The sequence below is a fragment of the Schistocerca serialis genome, chromosome 3, assembly GCF_023864345.2.
Source record: "Schistocerca serialis cubense isolate TAMUIC-IGC-003099 chromosome 3, iqSchSeri2.2, whole genome shotgun sequence".
Taxonomy (NCBI): Eukaryota; Metazoa; Arthropoda; class Insecta; order Orthoptera; family Acrididae; genus Schistocerca; species Schistocerca serialis.
In genome coordinates this window covers 322,365,802-322,385,880 of record NC_064640.1, presented here as the reverse complement: position 1 = coordinate 322,385,880, position 20,079 = coordinate 322,365,802, and the positions used below count along the sequence as shown (strand labels likewise).

General features: G+C 39.7%; 1 protein-coding gene across 4 annotated transcripts in view; it reads right to left on the bottom strand.

Moving 5' to 3' along the window:
• The window catches only part of LOC126470135 (microtubule-associated serine/threonine-protein kinase 2), a 268,713-nt gene that overhangs the window by 41,272 nt on the left and 207,362 nt on the right, over positions 1 to 20,079 (bottom strand). For 2 of the 4 annotated variants that reach the window (XM_050097749.1, XM_050097752.1), the window contains exons 18-21: positions 19,837 to 20,036; positions 14,440 to 14,654; positions 9,215 to 9,556; positions 7,727 to 7,792 (exon numbers count right to left, since the gene is read on the bottom strand). In XM_050097749.1, the coding sequence (XP_049953706.1) occupies positions 7,727 to 7,792; positions 9,215 to 9,556; positions 14,440 to 14,654; positions 19,837 to 20,036 (823 nt within the window). The remainder of the gene's footprint in view (positions 1 to 7,726; positions 7,793 to 9,214; positions 9,557 to 14,439; positions 14,655 to 19,836; positions 20,037 to 20,079) is intronic. The other 2 variants (XM_050097750.1, XM_050097751.1) reach the window with 2 other exon arrangements.

The following is a 20,079-nucleotide window of genomic DNA, read 5'->3' as shown; positions in this document are numbered from 1 at the left end:
ACACCCCTCCCTCCTTTTTCTTTTAATCTAGACAAACACAATTTCATAGCATATTTTCATATTTAGGAAAACACTTTTCACCTGTTGCTTGCATAATCCAAATGTATGAGACAGCATCATGAGAAGTCCATTCCATAATGACCAACAGAAAACATTCAACTATTATTTTCATAAACAATACATGCAGGCAAGTGAGGGCAGTGACATGACTCAGCAATGTTACTTTATAGAAATTATTATAACACTCACAGGCATCTAAATAATTATTTCAAACACAAATACATGCAGTATTTTTACTATTGCAACACATCTTCAAGCTACTACACAAAAATTCTAGGTACAGTACTTAACCGAACCCCAGTCAACCAGAACCTGGGTTATCCACAATTACTCCAGGAGACAGAGGTGGGGGGAGGAGGAGGAGGAAGAAGAAGAAGAAGAAGAAGAAGAAGAAGAAGAAGTTGTACTCTTGGAAAATCTGTAATCAAGGAACAATTTGAAGCGAGTTTGTCCAGGGCTGCAGTTAACTGGACTCGAGTTGCTTCCCCACCCACCGATTCACCATTCTAAACAAAGCTATACTGTCAACAATAGTGCATTCAAGTGATTGTTTCTTTCCATTGAAGGTGTTTTTTTGTGCTGTGCTACAGACTATTACATTTGAATTTACTGATCTTCAAAACTTTCAAAAAAATGTACAATACAAAACACTATAATAGACATTAGATGTTTATGGCTTAACCAAAGAAATCACCCTCCACCCCCTTGATGGGTTAACTGGGGTTGTAACATTCATTACAACTGTTGCTAACTGTTGGCTAAACTAAAGTGAGAAACTACCACACCATACACTACTCTCCATCAGACACGTGTGTGTTATGTAAGACATATACATGCACTGGTAGCTGTTCACAGAAACCACAAGCAACAAACTAGTTTAGAACAATTTATCTTCAGGTATGTTAATATCTTAAACTGTAAATCTGGGTAAATGGACATAACTGTTCAGGTTGTAAAATGTACAAGCATTTTGACACTGAAGACATTTGGAAGCAATTTATAATTGGGCACAATACACATACGATCACTGTAGCCACAGGCGTTGATTTGGGCCTATATCTCGCTGTGTGCACACTGGCATGCTTGAAGTAGGTAAGGCATGGTAGAAGCTATGAAATTTCCTTTTCTGTGAGGGTAGTACACACTCAGTACAGCAATAGATAAATTTATTTAGATAAATATATATTTTTGAATGTCTACACAACAAATTTGTCGTTATGATAGATGCCAATGATAAATTAGTGTTGTGCCATTGGGTGATGGATGCAACTGGCCTTCAGTTACAAGAGATAGTAACAGAACTTCAGTTTAATAGATGAAATTTGCCACATAGACCACAAGACTAAGGACAGCCCAGGGCATCTGCATCATTTAACATTAACATGATGAACAGTTGTGCCTGTAGATTTACACAAATATGGTGAGTGGCTCAAGGTCAGACCACAACTTAACACAATCTTTGAATTTCTCCCAAATTACGACATGCAGTTCAAATGTAATTTCAAAACAGCTCACAGAAAAATTACGAAAGAATAAATTGGTAGCTCTTCGCCAAGTAAAAATCACCCAAAGATAATAGTCATGAGCAAATACTGAGGAAATCATAAAGATTAAATGATGCAAATACTCTCATGGTTCCTAGTTGCGGGAAAGAGATGCCTCTAGATTACATCATCTAGGGTGCAAAACTCACTTCATTGAGAAAAGGATTTGTAGTATTTGAGGAGGGCACCACTGATGTCTTGGGAGGGTGGTATTACTCACTAACTGTTAATAACTAAAATACACTTTTAAATCCAATATGAATTTTAAAAAGACTGGAAGGAGAAATTTTAAAGTGATCAACTGAATATAGAGGATTAGTTGTCAAATGTCATCCTTAATATACACTGTGATAAATAAGAATGTAGTACTGACATGAATCCGATTGCAATTATTGTATGAAGTGCTTTGTCCTTTGATACACATGCCAAGGAACCCTGTTTTATTACGTATATACCATAAAATACAGAAATATTGTTGACACGAGGACAATATCCTCTTAAAAGGAGTGGACACACATTGATGCACTTCATACTTAGCTTATTTATTTATTTATTGTATGATGATCAGTCCCGAGTTCATAGCTCTAAGTCCAGGTTTGAAATCCAATCAGAAGCTTTAGCAGACAAACTGTGAAGGTCTTCAATTGTCCCTCTAAATGCTCTGAGGGAACATTAAAATGTTACGTGATTTACTGTGTGATGCTCTTCACTGCAGTCACGTTCAGGGGAGGATTTCCATCCCCATTGGTGCAACAATGTGCCACAAATGCCCTGGTCAGTTCTGATGTGAGTCAGTATGCTCCAGTGTAGTCAGGGTAGATGAAAACTTGCTAGTCACTCCCAGGTAGTTTTGATTAATTGGTGACATTTCAGGGAAGATTCCACCTGTCATCACTTCTTCCAAGCTTCTTGCTTATTGAAGTTAGTATCCTGCAGGCTGACTGCTGTGTGCCACGATGGTTTTCTAGACCTCAGTCGCTGAGGTCTGATGATGAAGTTTCTGAATGAACTGGTAATTCTCGTTAGTTTTTTTATTCTTGTCCACACGTTCAGCAAAGGCTGTGATCTTAGGGGTGGTGGTGATATATTACTAAGTACCAGCAGCCAATTTGTGTTTGTGGGATGAATACACCCTGTGATGAGGCAAATTCCTTGATTGAGCAGTGCGTGTGTATTACTTTACTTTACTGTAAGCACCGTTTATCCAGGTGCAACAGCAGTATTCTGTGATTGAGTATGAAAGAGCTAGAGCTGATGGCCTGAGAATCTGAATTTTACTGCATATCAATTGCAATTGAAGAGTAGCGCAAACTCCAACCAGCATATAGCTTCCTATATACAGTGTATTAACAAACAAGTAACACCAAGCCCAGACGATGACTATTCTAAAGCTAAAATCGATCTGCAATAAAATTCAGATAGTTACCGACTGATCGCTGTTCTTCCTTCCTGAAAATCCAACAACTGCTGTGCAATCGGATTTAAGGTTTCCCAAATAAATAGATCTGAAGACTGTTGCAATGGCACCCAGGCAGTTCCTGTTAACTACTGCAGTATGTCAAAAACCTGTCTAGGGACACACTTAGGCAGTTTGGAGAGTTAACAATATCAGAGAGTCTGATCTCTAAATGTGATGATAAGTTTGTAGTTGGTGTGTTTATTTTATAAGTGGAAAGCTGATCCAACTGTCTTTTGAGGATTTGGTCACAGAGAGTTATGTTTGAAGTATTCATACAACATCTTCAGGCTTGATGTTAGCGTTGTTTCTACTTCCCTAGAGCTTTGATCCTGAGCAATCAGAGCAATACCATCAGTATACACAATGTTCCAGATTTTATTTCTGAATGGTCGTATGTATACAAATGAAAAAGGAGTGGTGCCAAAACAGAACCTTGGGGTATACACTATAATTTATTTTGTGACCTTTGTTTTTGGAGTTCCCTGGGAACACCTGAAAGTAGCTATTGTTTAGCATGTTACCAGTTAGAGTTGTTGGTTTCTAACATGGAATGACACTGATGAATTCAAGCAGGAGTTTGTCAGTCACACAGCTAAATCTAAGAAAAAAACCCATGTTTCTCTTCTGTACAGCAATGATCTTAGTTTTCTTGAAGAGAGGTGGTAGGTGACCTGACTAAGATATCTGGAAAGAAGGTGTTTATCCATTTGACAGTAGCAAGACATCAGTGCAACAGAAACTCATGGTAAATACAATCCATGCCTGCTGCCTTCCTAGGTTTCATGTTCATTATAGCTTCTATGGTCTCTTCCAATTGAAATGAGGTGGAAAAATCAAATGTTTGTGTAGCCAACTGTATCATCACTTTTAAGAGATGTTTAACTTCTCTTTTGGTGTTTTCATCTCTTGTTCACTGGGAGGTGAAGATCATGTATAATTGGCTGTAGCATCTAAATTTATGTTACATGCGGTTGTGTTTATTGTATGAAGGACCAGGCATTCCTGCTGGAGTATGATCCAAGGAAGCTACTGTTTCTTTCCACCTGTTTTGTCTGCTCTCATTTAGCGACTTCAGGAGGTCGGAAGCAGTAGCAGGGTCACCACAGTAATCGAATTCCTTGAGAAGCTTTCCACTTTCTTCATTCCAGTCAGGGATTTATTCTTTGCAATAACTTATTGGCATGTATCGTTCTGCTGCACTTTCAGTACACCAATGAATCTGTTGTTGTCGTTGTTGAAGGTGGGTTTATTCATCTTATGCTGCCATCTGTTTGTTTGTAAAATTCAGTCCAGCTGCCTTGAAGTTCCATCCCTGTTTTGCATAGGTGTGGATGATGGGTATGAAGAATGTTGTCTGGTGGATTATTGGACAATGCTGGGTGGCAGAGAGGGGAGGGGGGGCATCTGGTTAGGAGTCTGCAGTGCACCTCATTGGGCACATCTGGAGACAGACAATAGCACAATACCTGGAACTGTGATTGTAAATAAACAGATTTAATCACAATCCAAGCAGAAAATGCCTTTCTTAAAATACTGAAGGACTGTTGATGCAAATAAACAGAAAATTCTTGAAGATGAATCTACTTAGTAAACCTCATAAACAGGTGACCCATAAGGTCAGTCACCATTAGTTCTCACAATATCAGATTGCTACTGGGAGTCAGATATAAAAACAATTACTGTTAATGCAGTGGACAATCAAGTAGTTAAAGAGCTTCCACATACTGAAAATCAAGGCACTATGTGAAGACAGCTTCCATACAAATATATTAAAAATCTTGAAAGCAGTCACTGTTTCCCCACAAAGCACTGAGCAAAGTGTGGTGGTGGTGGTGAAGGCTCCAGACTTGAAATCAAAAGTACTGTGGTTCAGAACTATCTGCTCATCCACATTTAAGTTTTCTATTAAGTTCTTGAATCACTTAAGGCTGGTATAATTCCTGTAAAAAAAAAGGACATGGTTAATGTCCTTAGCCCATGCTGAGTGGGTGCTCCCAAACTTGCCATCTACATGTCATTTAACCATGCTCTTGATTCCTTTTTATCAGCACTAGCAAGTTGTTCAACAAATGCCTTGTCAAATGATAATTTTGAAACACATGCGAATCTATGACATTAATATTCCTGATAATGGTGGAAAATAAAGATTCTATCCAGTCAAAATCCTATACACCCATATGCCTTTCAAATGTTCTTATTAAACTATATGAGAAAACATTAAACAAAAGAATTTGTGTTAACATATGCAAAAATGATATGAAGGACACTCAGTATGGCATCAGAAATGGTAAATATACATTGAATGCAAAATACCATGCTTCAGGAATAGTGCAGAAAAAGGAGGCATAGAATGTCATCACTACTATGACTGACAAGTCTGGTGCCTCTGGCACTATGATTATTTGCACCACTCAACTGTCCATGTAACCTAAATGCCTTCAGTTTCACCTACATATAGGGAGATAACTATTGAGCTCCAACCAGAAATGTTCATGAGAAATCACCAAAGACTGTTGACAGATCTTAGTCATTGGGCCTATAATCCGTGTCAAAGTTGTTTACATATGATGCTGTTGCATATAGGGAAGTTGCAAAGCCTAAAATTGAAACAAAATGCATGAAGACCTGCAGAGGATCAACACACCATGCAGAGGTTCGTAGCTGACAATCAACATAAAAAAATGTAAGACACACAAAATAAATAGGTAAAAAGATCCATTATCACTTTTGGTGATAAATCACTGGAAACATAAACATCGGCAAAAATCTTTGAGTACTCATTCATAATGACTCAAAGTTTCTCGCGATTTACGCATTATGAAAATATGTTTGTGGAGAAGATACAATGCTGGCATAATGTTGGCCGTCCAGTAGTGTTTACAAATATTAAGTGGTTAAGTTTCTTGACACCAGGGCACTCTATTCAGCAGATCTGAACGGGTAAACGAGTAATAGTTGTCACAATTCGTGCCGTATCTCCCGCCGCTGCCTAGCTCTACATGGCGTGGTGGCTGATGGGAGTAACTAGGTTTGTTCGAATGAAGATATCATGACCAATTACAACCATTTCCAAATTGTCTCTACTGTGCAAATGCAGTTTCGTGATTGTTGTGATCATAGTGACACCACTGTCAAGCCATATTTAGCATGTTTCAGCGTAAGACCACATAGAGCACTAGTTGACACCGTCATTCACTTTGTGCTGCTCAAATGTTTTTAGTGTAAAACAGCACCGGTTAAGTATCGTACTTATGCTGAGCCAAACATGTTTCAAGAATTTATTCTCGTTGTCTTTACATATGTATTTTTTGTGATGTTACACAAACAAACAATGTGAGTGATAATTCGCGCATGTGTGTGTAGTTTTCTGCATAACTGATGAGGCACAGTACCTGGTAACCTCAAAAAGATGAGTAAAGCATAAGAGATGCAGAATAACACACCATACAAAATACTTATTTACATATTTGCACTTGACGACGAGAAAAAAATCTCGAAATGCATCATGCTAAGCATGAAAAAATACGTAACTAGTGCAGTATTTCATTATTTAAATAATGAATGACAGCTGCAGGCTTTTCAAAAACATCGATTATGATGTTTGAAATTAAGTCAAAAGTTTCCACTTCCCAAACAGTTATCAATTCCAGTTACATCACCGGTTTTTATTAGATGATAAACCTTTATTAGATAATAAAAAAGTCCCTGACAAGTCTTTCGATGGCTGTTATGTACATACATAATAGATAAAGTGCAAGGGGGTATCCTATAAGTAACTTTTACACCTTAAAACATTATTTCCCACATTTTACATTTTCCCGCATTTTACACAATTTTTTTGAAGTCCCTTGAAAAGTGTAAAAACGGGGTTTCACTGTAGTTTTGGACACCTCCTGCAATGTAGGTTTTCCCTGTAATGCCCATAACATGGACAAAGGATAATGGCTGTGTGTTACTAACATTAAAAGCTTCTGAACATTTAATGACATACATTTTGAATCAAAATAATCTATGTGCCGACAATTTACCGGAGTGACTTACTGCACAAATAAATATTCAATTTGCGCTTGATTTAACTTTACAAATTACACAAAATTACACTTAAACACACACACACACACACACACACACACACACACACACACACACACACACACACACACTGTTCAGCAAAGCTGCCTTTATGGATTAAAAGCAAATTATTTCTATATTTGTTTCACTTATTATATTTGACGTCTCTTCTGCACTAATGAATTACCAACCACAACAGTTTAAAGGGGGAATTCGATCCCTGTCAGTACCTTTGTATAAATCCTGTACACTGTGAAGCATAAATGTGAACCACAGAACTGTTTTTATGAAGATTGGCTCTCTGTTCAGTACCTGTTGTCACTGGAAGCTATGCTATAATGCTTTGGAATACATTTTCCATACAACGACGTAATTTCAACCTCTCAGCATTGAATGACTGCGCCAAAGTGAACCAAATAATAAACATAACAGGCTAATACTAGTACCACTGCCGAAGTAGACTACTTTAACCGAAGTCCAAAGAAAGATTTCAAAATGTTTATTAATGTAATGAGCCTAAGCTCGAAATATGACATTTATTGTTAGAAGGAAGTAAAGAAAATTTCACTGAAATATATAGGAGAATATGTACCTTGAACTGAGGTTTACAGTCAACTGGAATGATCGGAGCTGACAGAGGGCTCGATATTTTCAATGGCTGTGAAGAAAAAGTGAAGAATGCATATAAAATACACAAATATTATTATGATATTACAGCTTCTCTGACATGCAAATGTCATGCTAATGCACAGCTTACAATAAGCAGATCTATACTTACTTATGTTAATGTTGCTGCCCCAATGTCGTTTCCCATACTGAGAGACACCTCAACACAAATAAAACTAAATATTATGAATAAACTTATCTGGTATTTGTGCTGACACAATTACGGAGCCTGTGGAAGCAAAACTTGTAGTAATACAGATGTCTTAAATTGGATACTTTGGAACATCAAATACATCTGCATGAATTGTGACAGTTCCTAACATTGTACCAATATAACACAATGAAGGAAGCTTATGACTTTAAAATTGCCATCAGATTACATTAAACTTTTCAATAAATTACTTTTTATGAGAATATCATTTAATTTTTATCAACATCTATAGTATACCATACAAACACTGTATTTTACGATTTATCTTTGCACTGACAGTATTTGTTTAACCTCTTAATTCAGTACGTGTCACTGAAGAATTGCCTAACTATACCCCCAATTTAAATCGTCCCAATAGCATTTCACTCTTCAGATGCTACGCAATTCTTACTAAGGTGAGTTTAGAGAAGATAATGTTTCTCCAGCAACATATTATTGAAGCATACCCTGAAAATTAGTACATTCATTTGTACAATTAAGGAACATAGTATTTCACTGTCAATGGTACATCTGCCTTCCCCAGGTGCACAACTAGTCAGCTGGTAACACCTTTAGAGAGCCCCAAACTATTTGAAGCCATTGTCAAATTACATATAATAAGACAAATCATCAAATTTTTAAATGAAATAATTAATAAAACATTTATACAAATAGTGACTGTAGGGACACTTCACCTTTAAGAGCAAACCTTTATAAGCCTATCCCATTTTTCCATTAGCCCTGTAAATATTTACTCTTTAATGATGAAATCCTATCTTGCTACCATTAATTTAAAATAGATGAGACTCGTTATTATCTCAGAAAACTGGTCTGTAAAATTCTTTTACTAGCACTATTTTAAACTGTCTGTAGCAAACACCACATTTGTTAATATGAGCATATATTATATATGACAAGAATCAAGGAATAAGCTAGCCACAGTATTTATTATGAACCAGCCATCCATTAGTATCAGTCTTTTAAAAATTTTTTGGGTGGGGGTGATTAGGAAACAAGATCAGATCAGCATATCTTATACTAGTAATTACACCTACGTAACATAACCAGATCTACTTATGATTACTCCAGAATTTTAATACTTCAAGTAACACGTCTAAATGTGTGTGTGTGTGTGTGTGTGTGTGTGTGTGTGTGTGTGGAGGGGGGGGGGGGGAAGCACGTTCCATGTTATGCTTTATGAACTGACAGTAAATTGTATGTCACCTGATGCAGTTCAGCAGAAGCACGCTTGCTGCTAATGCGGCGGAAGAGAGATGGTTTGCGACGTTTGTCAGGATGATCCCTCTTCTGGCGATGTCTCTGTTGACGATGGGGAGCAGCGTGACGTGCCAAGCGGCTCTGGCCCGGTTCTCTACGCCTACCACCAGTTCGAATTGAGGTATTTTCCAATGGAGTTGCACGCAGTGTCACATGGTCACCACCAGATAATACGAGCTGCAGTACTTGGGTATGGTAAAGTCCTTGTACTGCTTCACCATTTATGTGCGTTATTAAGTCACCTGGGCGAACACCTGACTCGAAAGCTGGGCTGCTGTCTTCCACAGCCTGTAACAAATCAATTTAGTTTTACAATAGTTTTCTTATCTTTTATAAGTAAAATTACAGATCTACAGTCAATTCAGTTCAAAATTGTACCATAAAGAAAGCTGCAACAGAATAATGATATTTATACATACACACAAAACTATATGTGACCTGCTGACATTAAAGCACTGAGACCAAAATCATTACATTTCAGCACCCTTCACACATTTCTCTATATTGTTTACAAACCCACTAATTACTCAATTTGTCCTCAATTTGGATTCCAACAACAATAGTCATGCTCAGAGCTTACACATCACATGAATGGTCAATGTGTACAATCGTAACAAAACATCTTCACAAAAAGTATTGAGGGTACCCCATATAATTGTCTACCTTTAGAGATGATTTCAAACAATGGAAAACCCAGGTTTGAATATCAACAATATTATGACTCCTCCCCCAATAAACTCTGCAAGGTTGAGACCATTCCAAAAGTCCAACAGAATCTCCAAACCCTGCTTAAAACTTTATGAACTTCCCAGAACATCTTCCGTGAATCCATTTCCCTCCTCACCCTTATGACACCCTGCACGGCCACCTTCTACATGCTCCCCAAAATACATAAATTCAACAAACCAGGACACCCATTGTAGCTGGTTATTTTGTTCCCACTGAAAGAATTTCAGCCCTAATTGACCAACACCTTCCCCCAATTGCCCAAAATCTAACTTCCCACGTCAAAGTTACCAACCACTTTCTTCACCGACTCTCCAACATCCCTACCTCTTTACCTCCTGGATCCCTGCTCATCACTGTTGACACCACTTTCCTATACACCAATGTCCCTCCTGCCCATGGGCTTGCCGCTATTGAACACTACCTCTCCCACTGTCCTTCAGACTCCAAACGCTCTTTTCTCATTCCCTTATTAGCTTTATCCTACTACACAACCACTACTCCTTTGAACGGAAAGTATACACACAAATCTGTGGCACAGCCTTGGGCACCCAGTATGGCACTCTCCTATGCCAACTTGCTTATGAGTCATCTAGAGGAAACCTTCCTAGCCTCCCAAACCCCTGGTCTGGTTTAAGTTCACTGATGATATCTTCATAATCTGGACTCACACAAAAACAACCTATCCTCATTTCTTCAAATCTCAACACCTTCTCTCCCATCCTCTTCACCTGGCCCTCCTCACCCACTGCACCACCTTCCTGAACATCGACCACCTCCTCTTTGATGACTCCATCCTAAACCCACCAACCACCAACAGTAGCTACATTTCAACAGCTGCCATTCCTTCCACACCAAAGAATCCCTCTCATACAGCCTGGCCACCCGGGGACAGCATGTCTGCAGTGACAAGAACTTCCTTGCCCAGGCTGAAGTTCTCACAAAGGCAAGTCCTTTTCCTCATTTTCTGCACATTCACCTACAATATGATTACTAAAGTCCACAAATCAACCCATCTCAGATGTCTTCATGGTAACTGGTCACTTCACCTCCAACCCATTCCCTGTACGAGGGGTGTTTTTGAAAAGTCCGTGTACGGGGTAAACCTTTTATACTTTTCGACATAGTCTCCTTTTAGACTTAAACACTTCGTCCAATGCTGTTCTAATTTGTTGATCCCTTCTGAATAATAGGAATTGTCCATGTCTGCAAAATAACTATTAGTTGCTGCAATCACCTCCTCATTTGAATAACATCTTTGTACAGTCAGCCATTTCTTCAATTTGGGGAACAAATAGTAGTCCGAGGAAGCCAAGTCTGGAGAATAGGGGGGATGTGAAATGAGTTGGAATCCTATTTCCATTAATTTTGCGACCACAACTGCTGAGGTGTGTGCTGGTGCATTGTCGTGATGGAAAAGGACATTTTTTTGCAGTCCATTCACCGGCGTTTTTCTTGCAGCTCGGTTTTCAAATGGTCCATTAACGATGAATAACATTCACCTGCAATAGTTGCATCCTTTTCCAGATAGTCGATGAGGATTATCCCTTGTGGACCCCAAAAGACAGTCGCCATAATCTTTCCGGCTGAAGGAATGGTCTTCGCCTTTTTTTGGTGCAGATTCTCCCTTGGTAACCCGTTGTTTAGATTGTTGTTTGGTCTCAGGAGTATAGTAATGTATCCTTGTTTCATCCACAGTGATGAAACGACGCTTAAAGTCCTGCAGATTCTTCCTGAACAGCTACAAAACATCCTTGCAACACTTCACACGATTCCGTCTTTTGTCAAGCGTGAGCAATCGTGGAACCCATCTGGCAGATAGCTTTCTCATGTCCAAATGTTTATGCAAAATATTATGTACCCATTCATTTGAGATGCCCATAGCACTAGCAATCTCATGCACCTTAACTCTTCTGTCATCCATCACCATATCATGGATTTTATCAATGATTTCTGGAGTCGTGATATCCACAGGGCGTCCAGAATGTTCACCATCACTTACGCCCATATGGCCACTCTGAAAATTTTGAAACCATTTATAAACTGTTCTAATCGAAGGTGCAGAGTCACCGTAATGTTTATCATGCTTCTCTTTAGTTTCCTGAGGTGTTTTGTCTTTCATAAAGTAATGTTTAATCACCACACGAAATTCTTTTTCGTCCAGTTTTTGACAATCACTCGACTTCCTCGATTCACGCGAATGCCAAACACAAAGAAATAGACCAATATGGTTGAAACTTGGTGTGTGTTCTTTCCAAAGATGCTACTAACTAAATATGACCTCGATACGTGAAAGTGGTGCCATCTCTCGGACTTTGCACAGACTTTTCAAACGCCCCTCGTACTGAGCCTAAGTATACTGTCACAGACTGTTACACAGGAACATATATAAACTGGCAGCACAGCCAAGGCACTCACTCATATGTCAAGCTGTCTATGGACCAGCTTGTGGAATCCACCCTAAAACCCCAAATTACACACTACTCATCTGGTAAAAGTTGAGTAATAATATTTTCATTATGAGAATCTATGCCCAAGCCACTCCATCCTCTTCCTTCTACAGCCTTAACATCATTCTCGTGTCTGTTTTAATTGGTCATCTTCAACTTAACAAGCTGTTTTCCTACACATCTAATTCTGCTTTATGGTGGCTCCACTAAAAGGTCTGCTCTTATCAAACCTGTGGACCTTGCCCATCCCCTCCCCTCCTCCACCTCCGCCCCGTCACTGCCGCCACCACCATTATGTTGATAGCTGCTATCGCTTCCACATCAAAAAATCTCTACCACCACCAGCGCGTGGTGCATACACAATTATGATCACTCCTTCGTCCAGAAAACTAAAGGACTTACCCAGGTATTTAACAGTCAACCAAACCTTAAAACTGATACACAATGAATGTCAGCGCCATATTCTACCCTATCACAAATCTTCCAATCATATCCATCAACGAGCTACAAGTAGGTACCCTTCTCATTATCCAATATCAACAGTACTGGAACAGCTGGAAGACACTGTTCATCACAGCTCAGACTGCCTTTTATTGTGTGATGAAATTAGGAATATCTCGCAAAAATATCCTTCTCACCTCTCCCTAAGTGGTATTATCCAGTCACTTAATCTACGAGTATCAAATATGACGGTCCACCCCTACGCCATATGTACTTCCAGCACCTACCATATGCCTCATAACTGTCGAAGTCCCATCTGCAAGACCTTGCTCATGCAAACTTCCAGGTCCATGTTATTTCGGTTCTTTGAAAAGTATCTCTTCAGGTGCATGTGGCTATGAAATCAGATACACCATGTACCAGCTGTCCAACCAATATAAATGACCGAAGGTAAACTACTAAGGTTTACAATTCGTTGCAGATCATATTGCAAGGCATTACATGTCAACTTATGTGGATGTTTCATAATAGTGTCTCATCCAACACCCCCCACCTCCCCCCACTCATTCACACACATCAACAGAAAATTCTTTGAATTGAGTATGTGAAAACTGTGGTGTCACCGCCAGACACCACACTTGCTAGGTGGTAGCTTAAATCGGCCGCGGTCCATTTAGTACATGTCGGACCCGCGTGTCGCCACTGCGTGATCGCAGACCGAGCGCCACCACAAGGCAGGTCTCGAGATACGGGATAGCACTCGCCCCAGTTGTACGACGACATTGCTAGCGACTACACTGACGAAGCCTTTCTCTCATTTGCCGAGAGACAGTTAGAATAGCCTTCAGCTAAGTCCATGGCTACGACCTAGCAAGGCGCCATTAGCCTTACATAGTTTGATAGTTATCGTATGAAATGTCTCATCAAGAATGCTGTATTAACATGAAGGAATAAAAGTTAAGTATTCGAGGAGCTGCATACTTTTCTTATTAGCATTCACTACTTATCCTGTTCCAGAATTCACGCCCGTCTGCATTAGATAGCGTGCATTTCGGCCTCCTCTATCTACAAGGTGTTGGCACATTTGCCAACACATCATAAACTATGGTTCTAACAGACCCTTTGATTTAGCAAGATCCAGAGCTACAATGATAATTAGTTATTGCTCTACATCTATCTCGATTCTCTGTCTACCACCTCCCTCCTAACATCTTGGTACGCACTGAAAGCAAAAGTGAAGCAATCATTTCGAAAGGAAGAATTAAAATAGGGAAAGATTTGTATATTATTCAAGTAACCCTTAAAAAAAAAATCACTTCATAAATAATGTAGAAAGTGATAGCAGTGCACTGGGATGGGTTTACAAGAGTTGTTTATTGTGCAGTCTGAAACATTAATTTAATAATAATTTTCTTCCTCGTGTTTTCTCTCTCATTCAACATTGTAAAAAATTATTATTGCACTCCAATAGGTACCAAACTATACACATTGAAAGCACATAACCAAACATCTTGCAAATTTTAAAATTCTCTCTCTTACTTGAATTACACTTACCATTACTAAATGGTGCATTGTATAAAAATCTGTGTCACCGTAGTACACTCTAATAGTATGCACAGTAAAACCAAATCCACGAGGACCACGCCGGATAATAATTGGTGGTTTCAGGCTTGTAACAAGAGGTGACAGTTCTCGGCAAGGAGATGTATCCCGTGAACTGGCAGTGCTTGATCCACCAGGGGACTGAATTGGTTGTGGGTGACATTCTTCTGGAAGCACAGACAATGGTGTTAAAACTAACTGGTAGTTGTTGTCAACTGGAAATGCTACAAGATGGCAAGTATTGGAAAAATGTGGTGAGGGTAGGCAGTGATACCAACTTAAAGGCATGGAAAAGGAAACGTAGAAGAAGGGGTGAAGGCAGAGGTAAGGGCACCAAGAGAGGCATAAGTGGAGAGTTAATTGATGAGAAGGTGGAGGAGGGAGCAGTACAGATGGGCACAGAAATGACAGGGAGTTTGGGCACAGTCATGTATCCTGAATTGACCCTGGATCCAACTCACAGTTAAAAAAAATTCTAGGTAACTGTGTGAAACACATAACACAAATATGCAATAAAGATTTTGTTTCTGAAGGTTTTGGATGTCGAGGTAAAAGCATATTGAGGTGAAATTTATGGGACAGAAAGAGGAATGAAGAATGGGACAATGGAAAAAAGAATGGGAACAGTGACAGCAAATTGAGGAAGCCACCCAGAAACAAGATTACACTGCAATTTAATCTGGGTAGTGATCTACGAGGGCAGTTCAATAAGTAATGCAACACATTTTTTTTTCTGAAACAGGGGTTGTTTTATTCAGCATTGAAATACACCAGGTTATTCCCCAATCTTTTAGCTACACAACACTATTTTTCAACGTAATCTCCATTCAATGCTACAGCCTTACACCACCTTGAAATGAGGGCCTGTATGCCTGCACGGTACCATTCCACTGGTCGATGTCTGAGCCTACGTCGTACTGCATCAATAACTTCTTCATCACCCGCGTAGTGCCTCCCACGGATTGCGTCCTTCATTGGGCCAAACATATGGAAATCCGACGGTGCGAGATCGGGGCTGTAGGGTGCATGAGGAAGAACAGTCCACTGAAGTTTTGTGAGCTCCTCTCGGGTGCGAAGACTTGTGTGAGGTCTTGCGTTGTTATGAAGAAGGAGAAGTTTGTTCAGATTTTTGTGCCTGCGAACACGCTGAAGTCGTTTCTTCAATTTCTGAAGAGTAGCACAATACACTTCAGAGTTGATCATTTGACCATGGGGAAGGACATCGAACAGAATAACCCCTTCAGCGTCCCAGAAGACTGTAACCATGACTTTACCGGCTGAGGGTATGGCTTTAAACTTTTTCTTGGTAGGGGAGTGGGTGTGGCGCCACTCCATTGATTGCCGTTTTGTTTCAGGTTCGAAGTGATGAACCCATGTTTCATCGCCTGTAACAATCTTTGACAAGAAATTGTCACCCTCAGCCACATGACGAGCAAGCAATTCCGCACAGATGGTCCTCCTTTGCTCTTTGTGGTGTTCGGTTAGACAACGAGGGACCCAGCGGGAACAAACCTTTGAATATCCCAACTGGTGAACAATTGTGACTGCACTACCAGCAGAGATGTCAAGTTGAGCACTGAGTTGTTTGATGGTGATCCGTAGATCATCTCGAACGAGTGTGTTCGCATGCTCCGCCATTGCAGGAGTCACAGCTGTGCACGCCCGGCCCGCACGCGGGAGATCAGACAGTCTTGCTTGACCTTGCGGCGATGATGACACACGCTTTGCCCAACGACTCACCGTGCTTTTGTCCACTGCCAGATCAACGTAGACATTCTGCAAGCGCCTATGAATATCTGAGACGCCCTGGTTTTCTGCCAAAAGAAACTCGATCACTGCCCGTTGTTTGCAACGCACATCCGTTACAGACGCCATTTTAACAGCTCCGTACAGCGCTGCCACCTGTCGGAAGTCAATGAAACTATACAAGACGAAGCGGGAATGTTTGAAAATATTCCACAAGAAATTTCTGGTTTTTTCAACCGAAATTGTCCGAGAAAAAAAAATGTGTTGCATTACTTATTGAACTGCCCTCGTACTTGCCACTTCACCTTGTGGTATCATATGTTTACACAGGGAGTAATAGAATGACGTTTTAAAAATTTGGGTGATAGGAACCTATAGCTGGAAATGTGAAATTAAGTTTCTACAGCAATCACTGAGCTGTTGAGAATACACACACTACCTGCAGAAGAAGTTACCAGATGAGATTCTCAGTCAACACTTGGGCTGGAATTATTGGAGGTTACCTTACTGGACCACACATCATATCTTACAAATGGTATACAGTGTTTGAATTTTCTGAGCAATGCCTGACCGTAACTTCTGCAACTGCACACTAGTTTGTGGTTTCAGAATGATGATGCTCCAAGGCACTTTGATTGTCGGCCCAGTGCATATATTACAATTAGCTTCAGGCAGAAAATAATTGGAAGGGGATGCCCAGTCAAATGGGCTGTGCGCTCCACTAACCTCACTGCTCCTGACTTCCTCCTCTGGGGGCAGTGTCAAGTACCTTGTGTACTCAACACTTACAGGAACAGTACCTGAGCTTATTGAGTGCATCTTTAAAGCATTTAATACCGCCAGATGAGAGCACACTATCTTACAGAAAATCAAACCGAACATGGTGCATTGTTGCACATTGTATAACAAAGCCAATGGTAGTCACATTGAATGTTTCCTCTACAGTAGTGAAGCCACAGATTCTGTTTACAGTATTTGACTGTGCTGTACTGTACTGTACTGTAGTGTCAATAAACATTATCTAAAACATAGTATTCTGGTGTTTCATTTAGCCTACCGAATGCGCAGAAAGTTCATGGTGCTGCAGAAGCTGTATTTTACATTTCCAACTATAGGTTCTTGTATCAAAATGTTCAACATTTCATCCTCTACAATCCCCCAATCTTTTAAAATGCCATTCTGTTACAACCTGTATGCTGCATGCCAAATAGTTACATTATACTTTTATAATGAATAATTCCTGGTAAGCTGCAACAGTTTAATTAGTAATGGCCCTATAGCCAAAATAAGCTTGTAGTAAAGAAGAAATATTACTAATTAAACTATTGCACCTTACCTGGAATTGTTCATTACAAAGTGTCATACTATGATGTATTCTATGCGCCAGGCCTGGCCGAAAAGAAAACATTATAGTTTTGTAATATTTTTACAGCACATATTCTAAAAGACAATCATTAGAGTAAAATATTAACAGCACAATATCTGACAGGCTAAAGTAGCAAGAGAGAAGAGAAACTGATAAGGAAGAAAGATAAGAGATTAAAAAAATAAAAAATGAAAGAAACAAATCTGGATTAATTTATCGTGAACATAGGGAGGAGGGTGTGAAGGAGGAAAGGCAGCTCAGATAGAGTTACAGGTACAAACAGGTACAAACATACAAACTATGGCACTTCAAAACCCAACTGCATGTAAAAACAGAAACTATGACACAAAATGTGCAACAAGTAAAGAAATCTTTCAATCCTGCCACTACTGATAGCCATAAGACCAAACACCCATCACACACCATGGCACACTTTCCTCTCACCTTCACTGGTCCCAAAATGTGACCTCACTGAAAAACAGTTATGAACTGCAGTCCTCTCTGGTGTGACTGGCACGTCTCCAATGTTTACTAAACCAGCACAATGCTCAAAATGACAGACCAAACTTTGCGAAAGTTCAGTACAGTTTGTATGAGATCTGTATGCTCAGAAACCCACCATATGCATTTCCCCTTCAAATAAAGACGCATCGTGGATCACCAAATGTGGTGTCTTGCCCACTGTGCTTGAGCAAGGAAACAGTGGAGCAGTATCATCTTCACCAGAGTATTACAATTTAGATTAGGGTGTCCTGCTCCATCTGGCACATCCGTAGCACATATTACAACCAAGCCAAAATTGTGAAACATGGTAACTTTAGTAGTGTCACTGTTCTCAGCTGAGACAAAATCACATTAGAAGCATATATTCCTCTGAATGTGTTTACTGGAGGTGCTTGACAGCCACAGCTGAGTGACATCCACTTGGTAAATGTGTCCCACGGCCCACAATGTTATCCCATGCATCACATCACTGTATTACCATTTAGGGAACACTTGCTCGTCACATCTCATAATGCTTTGGGTTCTCTCTAGATCCCAGCTTATGCAACAGGCATCTCAGGCTATGCTACAGAGTCCACAACTGATAGCCGCTCTTGCATACTGCAAACTGTACTAGAATACATCATGAAGCTGCGTAACAGAGTGGATGGTTTGAGCCTATTTATACTAGATGCTAGTTTTAACCCTTAACATAATGACAATTGTGTGCATTACATTATGTATGAATGCAAACACTGATAGAGCAACAAACCACTGACAATATTTATGTTGTCACCCTCCCCCCCGTCCCCCCTCACTTCACCCCCCCCCCCTCTCTCTCTCTCTCTCTCTCTCTAAAACTGTAATTCTTGTTATGGTGCACATTTTATGCATATTGGAGTTTAATCAGTCATTTATGTCCATCGTTTTGATGAAGTTGTAAATCGAAGCAGTCTATGATAGTTGCAGGTTCATTATTTCAAATGGATTGGAAGAGTTGGGCAAAAAGTGGAGCTGTACAACCTCATCAATATACTTTTGTGGTGTGTGTGTGTTCACTACAAATACAGGGAGCAATCCAGAGACCTAAATGATTGTGTCCTCTGCAATAGCGACTGGTAACTAACATGTCATTCACATATCACTGACAAGTTGCTACGCTGTCTGTTGAAGTGTCGGATCCTAATATGATAATCTGTACCAAGACTGGAGTATAATTTTGTATTGTAGTATCTTCATCTACATTTTTACTCCACAAGCCACTAGATGGCAGTAGGTACATGGTGCACCAGAATAACTTCCAATATTTCTTACTCAGTTCACATAGGTTGTTAATCTGTTTATGTATGGTGTGCATCCCCTGGATTAATTACCTATCTGTTGTTACATACTTTTCTGTGTGGTAGTTGTTATCCCCCCCCCTCCCCCTCAGTAACCTGTGTGTGTGTGTGTGTGTGTGTGTGTGTGTGTGTGTGTGTGTTTTCTTTTAAGATATTCACAACTGATTCATTTGATAAAGAAAGTACCAGAAATGGGATTTAGCTCCTACATACCAGAATGATTTTTAACTATAATTCAATTCCATTTCACAAAAAACCCACAGTTATGAACAGGTCTCAAAAGAAACAATGAAGTAATAAGTTAAAAATGTCTCTGTGAGACTATGACAAATACACTAGATAGGCAATAAATTTTATGCCTCAAATATTTGTTGATAATTTGATAATGTTGGTCACAAAAGAAAGAATGTTTACCAGAAGGTATCATAAGAGAAAGCCCAGTCGCAGATGCACTCTTGATAACTGATCTGGAACGATGCTTTCCACAAGGTGCAATTGGAGGAATTGCTGGTAATGACACTCTTGGAACATTGTCAGAGTTTCGCCAACCTTTCTCCTCCAAAGGATGAATGGGCAATGGCTGCAATTGGTTTGTATTTTGCTCTGGCTGAGAGCTGCAAAATACACAATATAATAAATAGAACAGAGATACAGAGA